The 12,346-nt window shown below is 39.3% G+C and overlaps 2 protein-coding genes and 1 long non-coding RNA gene across 6 annotated transcripts in view; 2 read left to right on the top strand and 1 right to left on the bottom strand.

The window, feature by feature from the left end:
• Nucleotides 1–3,794, top strand: part of insyn2a (inhibitory synaptic factor 2A) — a 43,981-nt gene extending 40,187 nt beyond the window's left edge. Inside the window, exon 4 of the mRNA XM_015028399.1 lies at nt 3,143–3,794. Within this exon, the coding sequence (XP_014883885.1) occupies nt 3,143–3,326 (184 nt within the window). The 3' untranslated portion in view covers nt 3,327–3,794. The remainder of the gene's footprint in view (nt 1–3,142) is intronic.
• dock1 (dedicator of cytokinesis 1) overlaps nt 1–12,346 on the bottom strand; it is a 233,970-nt gene that overhangs the window by 129,880 nt on the left and 91,744 nt on the right. For all 4 annotated transcript variants that reach the window (XM_015028394.1, XM_015028395.1, XM_015028397.1 and 1 more), the window contains one exon: nt 10,917–11,012. In XM_015028394.1, coding sequence (XP_014883880.1) covers nt 10,917–11,012 — 96 coding nt within the window. The remainder of the gene's footprint in view (nt 1–10,916; nt 11,013–12,346) is intronic.
• On the top strand, nt 5,037–7,584 carry LOC106945010 (uncharacterized). The gene is made up of 2 exons (XR_001424464.1): nt 5,037–5,567; nt 5,601–7,584. It is a non-coding gene; the product is annotated as an uncharacterized LOC106945010 (long non-coding RNA).

The raw sequence follows: 12,346 nt of genomic DNA, 5'->3' as shown, positions 1-12,346 counted from the left end.
ATGGTTGGGAAGAGCCCCCAAATACCTTTTAAGAAATTCTTCCTAAAAAAAAAAAAAAAAAAACATCCCACCAGGACTATTCTTCAAGGGACTTTTTGCTGCATGCAGACATGTGACAGATTTTATGAAATGCAAATAAACCCCAGCATCATTATTTCCGTCTCTGTATGTAATAACTGGTGCTGTCAGACCATTCTCTGAGGCACACATATCACTGTGACACAATCTTTTTATGCAAGACCATTTGGTCCTTCAAAAAGTCTCCAGTAAGAACAAGACCTTGATCATATGTTCATATTTGTAGTGAATGTTGACTCTTTGTAAGTGAAATCAGGTCGCTTCAGTCTGGTGTTTGCATATCCACCCAAAATCTTTTAACACTGTGTACGTTTGAACTGTGGCACTCATCCGATACGTATTTGATGCCTACATGGTAGAGCAGGGAAATTCCTTTACCAACTTGGGTAAATCTCTTACCTGTTTGTTCATCTGTCTTTGTGATATGTGTGTGTGTGTGTGTGTGTGTGTGTGTGTGTGTGTGTGTGCATCCCACACAACATGGCACAGCAATAAAACTACTTTACTCCCCCAAAAATTGGTAATGAGATCAGCTTCTTTGTGCTTTTAAATAGCATTAACAGAGTTTTTGAAGAGATTTAAAAGGCTAAATGAAATTCTCATTCTATTGCTTCATCAATAGCTCACTTTTACATTTGGGGAAGAGACTCATTGATTGAATTTTTGATGGTTCTTTTTAAACAGCAAGAGCTAGTTTTATTTGTGGCCTTTGTATCGTATTTAATATTCCGGATGGTGCTCCACCAGAGTTCATTCAATGGTTTAAATAATAAAACAATGGACTGAAAAGTCTGTATGCCATCTTGCACATTCAATCATTTCCTTTTCTATAAATTACCAACCCAAATGTTTCAATACTTAAGTTCTCTAAGTGAAGTTTGCATAAAAGTTTAGAAGATTTAGATAATTATTATAACCCTGAAAAATCTGCAGCAAAAAATGACAAGCTGCTCATCTGATGTAAAGAACTAGATTGTTTAGGTTAGGGAGAGACTAACATTCCACTTTTTTTTATGTCAAGACTATACTGGTCGATTTTTTTTTGTGTGTGTGTGTGTGTGTGTACCAACTGTTCACATGCTTTCAAATGTGGATGGACAAATACGCAAATGTGAATTTACACCAATGTAATTACCAGCCAGTGATTTATTGATTGAAGCTGGCCTGAGTCAAACAAAAGCAAAGTGCTGAGTGCAAACTCAAGAAATTAACATTCAATCTGCTCATTGTCAGACGCCCACATTTATGCCTGCTCTAATCAATAGCAGATGCATCAATGTTGATTATGAAAACTTTTTACTGAAAATGATAATGGATGCACTGCATTTAAATAAAAACCAGAGCAGTCACCCTGCAGCTGTTACGTAACTCAGTCTGTCACCCCCCCCAGTAAGCCCGACTCAGGTAGTGACTGGAGATAGCTTTAGCAGATTAAAGCCCCCACACTTTGCCACAGCTGTGGCTGTAATCTGAGTTTTACTTAGCAGAACCTAGTGGTCAGATGTGTGTGGGCGTCGGATTACAATGATGGCTCCAGATAAATTCCCCAGGGCTTTTGGGGGGGGGGGAATGTGACGGACTGCTAAGAAGGACACAGCTCTGCGCTTCGCGCCCAGCAAATCCCAACATATTAAATCGCTAACATTTTCCATCATCTTTCGAAATATTTTTTTGAGGAGACACAACAGCATCCACAGAATTCAGCAAAACAAATCATTTGCATTTCAGCGTTCTGCCCTGTGACCAACTGCTTGATACTGACAGATACTGACGAAACACGCTTCTTGCTCCACCAATCTGAGACAGCAGTAGACGTAACCCTGAATGGTGCAATCAAAAGTAGACGCATTTGGTTCCTCTGCTATTTTATAACAACAAAGCAAATGAAAAACCCAGGGCATTTTTCCAGGCTAAGCGCTGGTGTGACAGATGAGCTGCAGAGGTCAAGCGAGAAAAGGTTGCACTGGAAATGCTTCATATGGATGTAAGAGCAATATGGCAGCCAAAAATGCATTAGTACGTGCAACAACTGCAGCAATGGGAAACTGCCTCCCTATTTAGAGGAGCAAATATGGATCAAAATAAAAATAAATCTTTAAGTCTTCTAGGATGAGTCATCGGCACTAAAATATTAGCATGTATGTCATTACGTAACATTTACAAGAGTATCTGATTTCAATCATCAACAAGTACATTTAACTTCATATAAAATAAGACTTGTATACTATTCAGACTTATTACATAAAGAGTGATATATTTAAGGTGTTGTCAGGAATTATTAAGATTATGGCTGACAGTTAAAGAAAACCCCAAAAAGCAGTCCATGTCATGCCAATCACTTTGGGCTGCTTAAAGAGTGTGCTTTACACACCTCTAAAGTTTGCAGTTGTCAGTGTGGTTTGAGCACCTTTTCTTTTTTTTTTATCCACAGTTTTTCCCTCATCTTAACTTTCCATTGATATGTTTGCACAAAACCCCCTGCCAACAGCCATCGTTTTTGGGGAAAGAGCATTGGGCTTATCCTCTTTGTGGAGAGCAGCAGTGAAAATTTGCTGGACAACTGTCAGGTCAGCATCCCCCACTTCTGTGTAGGCAATAAAGGAGGCAATAAAAAAAAAATTCTGTTTTTTTTTTCTCTTATGTAATATAATATACTAACTTATATACTAAAATAAGAAAAACTCAATTTAGGGGTTTCATTAGCTGGAAGCCATAATCACCAAAATCAATGCTTAAAATTCATTACTTGAGGTGTCAAGAGTCTATTTAATATATATGAGTTTCTATTTCTGAATTGAAGTGCTGAAATAAATTAACTTTCCATGATATTCCCGATTTAATGAGCTGCACCTGTGATATTTCTAATAAATCTGCTCGGGTGATCGGTTGTTGATTTAATTACTCAGAGCAATTATGTTAATTTGTTGCAGTGAAGAAGTTACTTAAATACAACCCAAGACTCAAAAACGACATTAGGGTTGGTTTTATATGAGATAAAATCATGCATGCTATGGTTTGCACTTATTATTATTATTATTTTTTGTCTCTTTTTCTGTTCCTTTAGCGTGGAACTGGACTTCAAGCTGCAGGAGGACAAGCTACAGCCACTGATGAAAAGGCTTTGCCCTCCAACGGACTCCCACTTCCCTCCCCTGCCTTACCCCCAGGAGGCCTTCACCTCCACCCCAAAACGCAAGTCCAAAGCTGAGTCCAAGAAGCACGCCCGCTGGAAACTGTGGTTCCTGTGAGAGCTGCACGGCCGTCTCCGATCCCTAAAAACTGACAAAGGATTTAAGCAAGGATCTGAATTTCTTCACCATTCTTTGGTTTTTACAACCTGAAGGATTTTATAGACCTGCTGGGCACTTTTTAATGAAGAGCTCTGGATATACCTAGATGGCAGGAGAAGTGATAGAAGCGTGGACTGCATGGACAATGAACACGGTCACGCCCTACAAAAATGGAATAAGTCATAACTTTGCCTAATGTCCCGAAACAACAACAGGGAAACGTACTCAAAGATCGAGGAGACGAGCTTACGAGCTTACTTGCCGCTGTTTCCTGGCTTCTATTTTTTATAACTGATGTAGACCTGTCCCCGTTTCATGTTGACGGAGAGATGTCCGCCATATTTCTATTCGGCTGTTGGGATTTTCTCTTCCCTCCGAGTCTCCAGGAGAGGCTGATCACTCAATGCTGAAGCACCAAGGCCTACATAAACAGCATATCATTGTACTGCAAAGCACAATTAATACTTTTCAGGATTCTGTATCTCCAGCAGTAACGGGAGAGAATCATTTTTGACCGTCTTGTACCAACAATATATGACGGACCAAGTATTTTCATTAGCAAAAGACCTAAAGGGGAATACGCTGGAGACGTTTGTTTGGACTTCTGTGATAAAACCTTCTTTTCATGGAAAAATGTGTCAAAAGAACATATTACTTTGGAGAAAATAATGAATAAATACCACTTATTTTCTTAATAACATTGGAAAATAAATGTCACTCTACTTTTTTCTATATAAATATATATCTAAGTATATAGATCCACTTTAAGATGAAAATAATTATATTTATTTGAACTAAGGCAAAAGGTGGGCTGTGTAGTTCAACTACATTTCAAAAGAAGTGTGTACTTTCTTTTTAATCCATCAAATATAGTTTTCAGTGAACCCATGGTGCACTGAGTCACTGGAACCACCAAAACATCGCAAGAATACACTGTAGATCATTAATTTGTATCGTCGTCATTTGCTTGAACGTCAAATATTTTGTGTTGAATCCAGAAGTTCAAACTTCTGGATTCAAGGTGCAATGGTGGTCCAATAATTAATGAAAGTATTAACTTGGTGCACACGTTTAAATTTACTGTGGACCTTTTTTTTTTTTTGTTTTTTTTTAGTGCTTTTGAGAACTGTTTAGCACACTTGGCTTCCCTTAAATGATTTTTTTCCAGATAAATTCTAAACTACAGATTTACTTGGTTGTTTTCTAACCTTTCAGTTGAATAAATTTCAAGATCTTTATTGAGGTTTTAGTTATCAACTTGTTGAGAATACTTTAAATAGTTAGATGTTACATCCATGCTCTTATTTTGAAGAGGGTCAAAACAGTTTACGGAGCAGCTCTGCTTCCTCTAGTCATATTCTCGCTCTCCTTTCCACCCCAACAATTTTCTTTCAAAATATATAACGTAACATTATGTTAACAGTATGTATAAATTTGACTCTTTCAGAATCCACAATTAATTCAACCTTGTGCAGCCAATTCTTAACTTTTTTGAAACATAACCATTGCACTTTGTAAAAACAGTTTAAAAACCCCCCACTGAAAATCCAAAATTAATATGACAAAAACGGCAATGAGAGTATGTAACTTTTGGGTTTTATGTGTGTGTTGTATATATATATATATATATATATATATATATATATATATATATATATATATATATATATATATATATGCCACACACATAAAAAAAGGAAATAAAGTTGCTTTTAGCACATGTGAGGGATAAGAGAAAAATCGCAGTGATTGTATGACTTTAGTGTCTCATATCAGCTCCAGCCAGTGACGCCGATCCTACAAGACTGAATGTTCCACTTCTGATCACAACTAGGGCTCCTACAATGCAGGGTGGCAGGCACAAGGCCCTGCATGCTTTTTACAAGCCTTGGACTTCACAGGCTATTTTCTAAATTTTTCACGAAACACTTTTTAAGAACTGCAAAAGCCTCTTTTAGTTTCCACCCCCTCCCCCATCTTAAATGTCTGGAATCTATTTGAAAGGCAACTCGTGTAGGTATTCTACATAGGGTTCATTTAAAACACCACAAGCATTTATTATATTACATATAGGCATGGGCCACTTTCCAGTATATGAAACGAAATTGAAAAGTACATCTTCAAAACATGGCAAAACATTGATGCATCAAAAAAAAAAAAAAGATATCCAAAACTTTTATCTGATTTGAAACACAAAAGGTGCGTAAAGGATCATTCTGCTAAAGTATTTAGAGGCCAACAACAGTGATAGTGATAGTTCTTTTCACTCAAGAGAATCCAATGCCGGCCCATGCCTGTTTGTACAAATATGTGGTTTAGCACCAAACAAGGCTAACACTGTTAGGAAGTCGGTATTTGAAAGCAAACAGAATACAGTTACCAGTTTCACCAAAGTCACGTTGAAAGGCAAAAGCACTGCCCCAAAGAAGAGGAAACGTGTCCAAATTGTGTCAGGGGGAAAACACGACCATCTGCCAAACAAGACATGACTGGTTCAAACTTCACGAGCTTAAACATGCTGCATTCTGTTGGTTACGTGCGATTCACTTTTGTAAATGCCAGGTTGGTTTCTTTCAGTAGTTCTATTGTAGCATTTAGAAAGAACTAGATGTTTATCTGTACCTTACAGAAGTGCAATTGATTTACTATGTGCAATACTGTATTTTATACTGTTTTTAAAGAAAAAAAGAGACTTAAAATAAAGCTATTTATTATTCTAAAAATGGAAAAAAATAAATAAATAAAAACAAGACATCTACACAGCTCTCGAAAAACGAAGAAGACTGTTTCATTACTAAAGCATGCAAACACAAATTAAAATGTCTGGGTGATAAAATGCTGTCCAACAGTATCAATCACACATTGCGCCAGTTTGAGCAAATTGCAGCTCAAACTATCGAAACAGAATGGGACAAAGCACATTTTCATTCAACTAATTTTGTATCAAATTTGTTAAATATTTTGAGCCGAAATCCGAGCCAAGCCATCTGCAGGCTGAAAAGCTGCTGAAAATCAACTAGGAAAAATATGTTGTGCCTTTGGGGAGCAAACCTTGTGAAATCTCATCTGTAGAGAAGAGTCTGCAAATGTACGTATACGTACAACAACAACAACAACAACAAAAAAAGATTTTCTATGCGATAACCTGCAGAAGATTAGGTTGGGAACGCTGCTGTGTCTTTGATGTGGCGCGGCGGCAAAGAAACGAGAGTGGAATACAAGAGAAGGGATGAGCAGTGCAGCGCTTGTGTCTGCCTCGGAGCCTGTTTGAGGACATCAAAACCGTAATGCGGTTGGACCAGAAACAAAGTGCAACTAGAACCAGAGACAAGCAGAGGACAAAGCTCTGAACAAATGCCCCAGAGACGCAGTGAGGCAGGAGAGATCCTTGTGTAGATGCGCTAGGTAGTTTGACTGGAGGGCAACACTCCTCCTCCTCCTCCTCTGAGTCACAGTAAGAGTGTCACCATGGGGCTGTTCCTTTAAGTGCTTGTATGAAGCACAGTAGAACAAACATGACATCCAACTGTCTTTTACACATTGTCCTTAGTGGCTTAACAGTGTCAGCCGGTTTCACAGAGTTCTCTCAGAAAGGCTACGCTTCTCAAACGTGTGGTTGAGAATCGGGAAGAAGAGGTCCAGTGAGTGATAACAAGGTGTTTGAGGCATTATGATGCATCGCCATATCTCACTATGCTTCTTTTCTGTGAGCTCTGCAGCAGTCTGGCCAGCAGGAGAGAGAGAGAGAGAGAGAGAGACGGAGCAGGAGGAGGGAGAGGGAGCGCGCGCGGGCAGAACGACGCAAGAAGTGAGCAGATATGTTTGGACAGAAACAGACATAAACTCATAAAAGACGAAGAGGAACAAAATTAGATGGAAAACCGGAGGAGTATCCTGATCCGACCAGGCTTAATGAAACAGATGCTTTTGCGGAACGCTGTTTATCCAGAGAGCATGCAGCAGAGAAGACAAGCACCAGCTCCCATAGCCAGTCCACCCAGTGCTGTCAATCAATAACACAGGGTTCTTCCCCTGCAGCTCCGCACACTGCAGGGAAACCTCCAGAAGAACTCCACGGGAGCGCAGCGGTCCGTACGCACGGTGCGCTTCGCTGTTGCTAAATAAGAGAAACGGTAGTTTGACAACCAACGTCTCAATCTACGTCCCTGAATCTTGCAATAAAAATTCATAAACTTGACGGCGAGATGTTGCTTTACTAAAATAACTTAATTCGAAATTGTTCCTGTATGAAACAAAACGCCACGGTCGGTTTTTCAATTTGTTTTCTATTTTTATGCAAGTGCATTATTTTCAGTTTGTATCTCTCTCTCTGTTTTTATTCTTGTTTGTACTTCAGGGTGGTCTACTCTTTTACGACACAGCTGCTGGGGGGACGGGGGGGCTGTGTCAAGAACACAGCGAGGATTCCAGATAATTTGCTACAAAACAACATTGAAGCAATTGATTTTTTTAGCTTCCTGACAGGATCAAAAGTCCCACCACACCTGCCAAGCAGACAGACTTATGAAGGTCCAACGGATTCAATGTAAGATACTAATTACAACGTGAAAGACAACGCAACACCTGATCGAGATATGCATAAGTTGCTAACTTAAATCCTCCACTCTTTAGTGTTTTTGTGAAATCCAGCATTAGAAATTCATTGTTTTATGTCTTGAAGTGTTTTGATTATAACTGTGCAGTACAATGCACCGTTGATGACTGGTATATCCAACTCCATCTGAATTGTAGCCCACTGTGATTCAGTGAAATCCAAAGCTCAATTTATATCGCTACTGTGTTTTATTAGAATTTAACAGATGTTGACAAGCAATTGCACCACTGGCAATTCCCCCTAATGGTCAGGTTTAGTGTGTTACTTATTAAGCAGCCAGGAAGGCAGAAGACACAGATTGCTTTTTTTTGTGGGTTCACTCCATCCCTACAGCAAAGGAAAATGTTATTCAAGAACGTAAAGGTAAAACTTGGCGATTTCAGCAGGACCTGGCTACACGTTTCTCCTATTATCCTCATGTAAATTTATTCAAAGAGGCTCGTTTCAGAGCCACTTGCGAGGGTGGACGTGAATACAAAAGGCAGGCCCCGCTAGGATGTCCAATGAATCAAACGTATGACGGTGCTGTGTCTAAGTCGCTAACAGGCGTAGCTCTGCAGTGACAATGCGCAGCAGAACCAGCGCCACCCCACAAAGTCGTTGCTGCGATCGCTCTCATCAACATTCTGCGTCCACCACAGCGGGTGTCGGTGGGGGGGGTTTGGGGGGGCAAAAAGTTAATGCATAAATCTAAATGTAAGAGGCTGCCACTCAGAAGAACAAGGTCGGCAGGCAGTAGCTGCAGCGGCGGCAGCACTGCCTGCAGACGAGGCAGCGCCATGCAAATGCAGCAACTGCAACTTTGATGGGAAGGCTCTCCCAGAGCTCATAAAAATTCAGGCTAATCCCATTGATCATCAGGTCATGATTTACAGCCTTAATTTCAATGCTGTTTTATTATGCAAACTACAGACATTGATGTGACCTCTAACTCTGCATCGCACAAAAGGACTCCTCGCACGATGATGCAAAATGCCATTCAGGTACTTAGAAATGTCAACGCAGTCAGGTGCAATGACCAGTCGGAAAAACGAGAAATCAGCTGACGAATGGCAGGCGTCAGAAGGGACGAAATAAGAACGGAGTCAGAGGGCGGCAGCAGCATTTGTGTACAGAGCAGATTGTTTCATTAGGGGCCACAGAACGTAAGAGAGGACGCCGGTCTCCGACGGTGCCATTCAGCGACAACCCCTGGAAGCAGGCAACACTGTTTCACCTCCACCGCAGGGAGGTGGGGGGGGGGGGGACCCCGAAATAGATGCACTTAGTATAATACAGCAGTAACACAGCAGAGGAAACTTTCCCTCATCTTGACAGCCTGTTAGACAAAATGGAAGGAGATCCATATCTGAAATACATGATCAAACCAACTGAAAAGAAAAATAACTGCAGAGGATAAAGCCTTTTTCCGAAATTCCACTTTCCAAACGTTTTGAATATGAGCCAAACAGGACCAGGAAAGCGTTCGATCTTCGACATGGCGGTGACACGCTCTTTCTTTGCTGGAAAACTGCAAAGAAAGAGCAATCAGGAATCTTAAATCTCCGACGAGGGAAAAAAAAACAAAAAAAAACAAATGGACAAGAGGGCGGTCTGAGCTGAACTCACAGCTTCATTAGCTTCACATTATTCAGCGCGATGCACACAAGCAATCTGTTACCCTACAAAGGGCTTCCAATCTACAAAATTAGCTCGACGCATAGCTGGGAATGCCATTAGACAGTTTGAGGGGCAGAAAGAAGGAACAGCTACGGACCCTGCAAAAAAAATGTGGGCATCCTGGGAGGAAATGAATCGGAGGAAAGAAGACAAAAAATGAGGCTGCTGACGTTTAACAGGAGAGCAATATAACAAAACAGGATGACTACTGACATTGTAATTATGCACAGGTTTTTTTTTTTTTGGCATTTCACAGAGATGGAGCTCTATTAAAACTAAAACTCACTATCAGTTTATAAATGGTTGATAGATGAACAAATGGATGGACGGAGGAACAGATGGATTAACCATGGATAGATGGATTGATTCTTAATGTGTATTGATAGATAAATAATGGGACAGGAATTCTCAAAACCAAATCATTTTCACAATTTTCTTAATTCATCTTTACCCAAAAACAGGAAGTAATTCCCCAAACTTGAGCAGACTGTGTGGCAAAACACCCAAAAAAGTTGCTGACCTTCGGCTGTTTGTTCAACCAGAGCTACGATTAACAGCTCCTCCCGTCTCCAGATAGTCTCAGATGTCTAAAATCATCAGCATTACATGTAACTTTATTTATACAGGCATAGAAGTATTTCTGGATGCAAAATCTCAAAAACACAAAAGGCATATAAAAATCTTAACTTTCAAACTATAACCTAAAGAGAGAAGATAAGCATCTATGGGTTGAAAAAAAAAAAAAAAAAAAAGCAACCCAAACAATATCGGAGGTTGAATTTCAGGCCTGACGAACAAGTGGAATCTACAAAGGCAGACATTGTCTTTACACAGAGACTGATAAGTGCATCAACCACTATGAAGCTCTGACGGAGAGGGGCTGCAAGGAGGACGCGCACAGGGATAACAGAGGGATACAGTAATTAGATTACAGAGCGAAAACATTAGATGTGCACTAATAAGAGGATCAGACACTTAGACAAGGAAGCCACAGTTTAAAAAAAAACAAAAAAACAGCTCAGGCAAAACACACATTCAAACAGAAAGATGCGAGTCATTTTTATGAAGAAGGAATGCGAAAGGAATCCGCAGAGGTAGACCGTGTCAGTCTGAAGCTGTACAGAGTTTCACAGTCTACAGTGTGCAGACATAAGAGCTGATGGTGCATATTTGCGTATACGTATGCGTCTCAAGACGATCCATAACCTTCTACAAAAAGAAGGCATGGAGACGGGACCGTCCTGCTGATGCTATCGGTGTCTGACAAAACTTACGATGTGAGGAGAATCCCGGCCCATGGAGATGACTGTCCTGTTTATTGTCCTCAGCAGCTTCTCCATGATAACTTGAACATGCCACTGAGTGGGACCCTGCAGAGAATACAGTGGAATATCCATCAGAATAGAGAGACATCAGAGCAGAGGAAAATGATAAAACAATATAAAAAGCTAAAACTTCACTGGCTGCGTAAGAGTAAATTATTTCTGTATTATGCAGACGTAATGATACATTAATGACTTTTGTTCTGCTACGACTGACAAAAGTTTTAAAATAAGTATTTCTTGACAGAATGCAGCCTAAATATATTATGGCATAAATATAAAGTGTAAGAACGTAGAGCCAAAAATCCCTTGTGGGCTTAGAGAAACCTTTACCCGATGCACTTTCCGTTTTATTTTTGCATTGTCCCATTTATCTGTCTGAGACAGTTCTGGCATGTTTTTCTTTTTATTACTCGTTGTACCTTTCTGAGGAGGGAACCAAAGCTGACGAGAAAAAAATCTTGAAAAATGAGTATAAAGCCTTATATAAATATATTTATGTTTTAGAAGGAGTAGCATAATTTTAGAATGCATTTCTAGTGATAAATTCTGTGAAACTCTGATCGATATCAAATAGTAAATAATACATTCAACAAGACGTTTCAAGGGTGTCGCATAGCATAGCAATAGAGCAGGAGATCTATTGCTATGCTAGATCTCCTGCTCTAGCATAGCAAGAGCGGAGATCTTGCTATGCAAATTAATGAAAATCAATTTTCATTAATCCATTAAATGAATTAATGAAAAATTAATTCATTTAATGGTTCATAAAGGGGCTATTAATTCTCAATGCAGCAGTGTGGTGCTGGACTCCTAGCCTATCAGATTTGCTGATTTCTGTAAATTAATACCACTAGCACCAGAAATCTTTTAAAAATTCCAAGTAAAGTTTGGATTTATACCACTTTTTCAGTGCAAAGAAATTTGAGATCATATTAAAGATGTGCATGCATCCTGAGTTGGAGTGTTGAATTCACACCTTCGCAGACAAACCGAACTTTCTAGGAAAACAATCTGGTTAATTAAACCAGGCGTGAATGCACCCCAAGTCTCTTGTTGAGGTATATAAGGCACACATTCACAAAGTTATATAAAGCAGCCACTGAACACACTACCTTTCAAACAAGAAAGTTTCACTTACATTTTCCAGAAAGTAGGACTCTTAGGCAGCCTTTCAGTTGGAAAATGAGGTCAACTTTACTGCAACATGGTAGAGTTGCAGTAAATGAAAAGTGTTGAATTCACTTTATATATATATATATATATATATATATATATATATATATTTTTTTTTTTTTTTTTTTTTTTTTTTTTTTAAAGGGAAAATTTAATTAAAAAAAAAATTTTTCTTTGTTTTTGGGCCCTTTTTTTTTCACTTTTTT

Source organism: Poecilia latipinna, unplaced genomic scaffold (genome assembly GCF_001443285.1).
Source record: "Poecilia latipinna isolate Pla-1442-1.1 unplaced genomic scaffold, P_latipinna-1.0 Scaffold123, whole genome shotgun sequence".
NCBI classification, from domain to species: Eukaryota; Metazoa; Chordata; class Actinopteri; order Cyprinodontiformes; family Poeciliidae; genus Poecilia; species Poecilia latipinna.
Note: the sequence above shows the minus strand (reverse complement) of the source record. Positions and strands in the feature narration are given on the sequence as shown.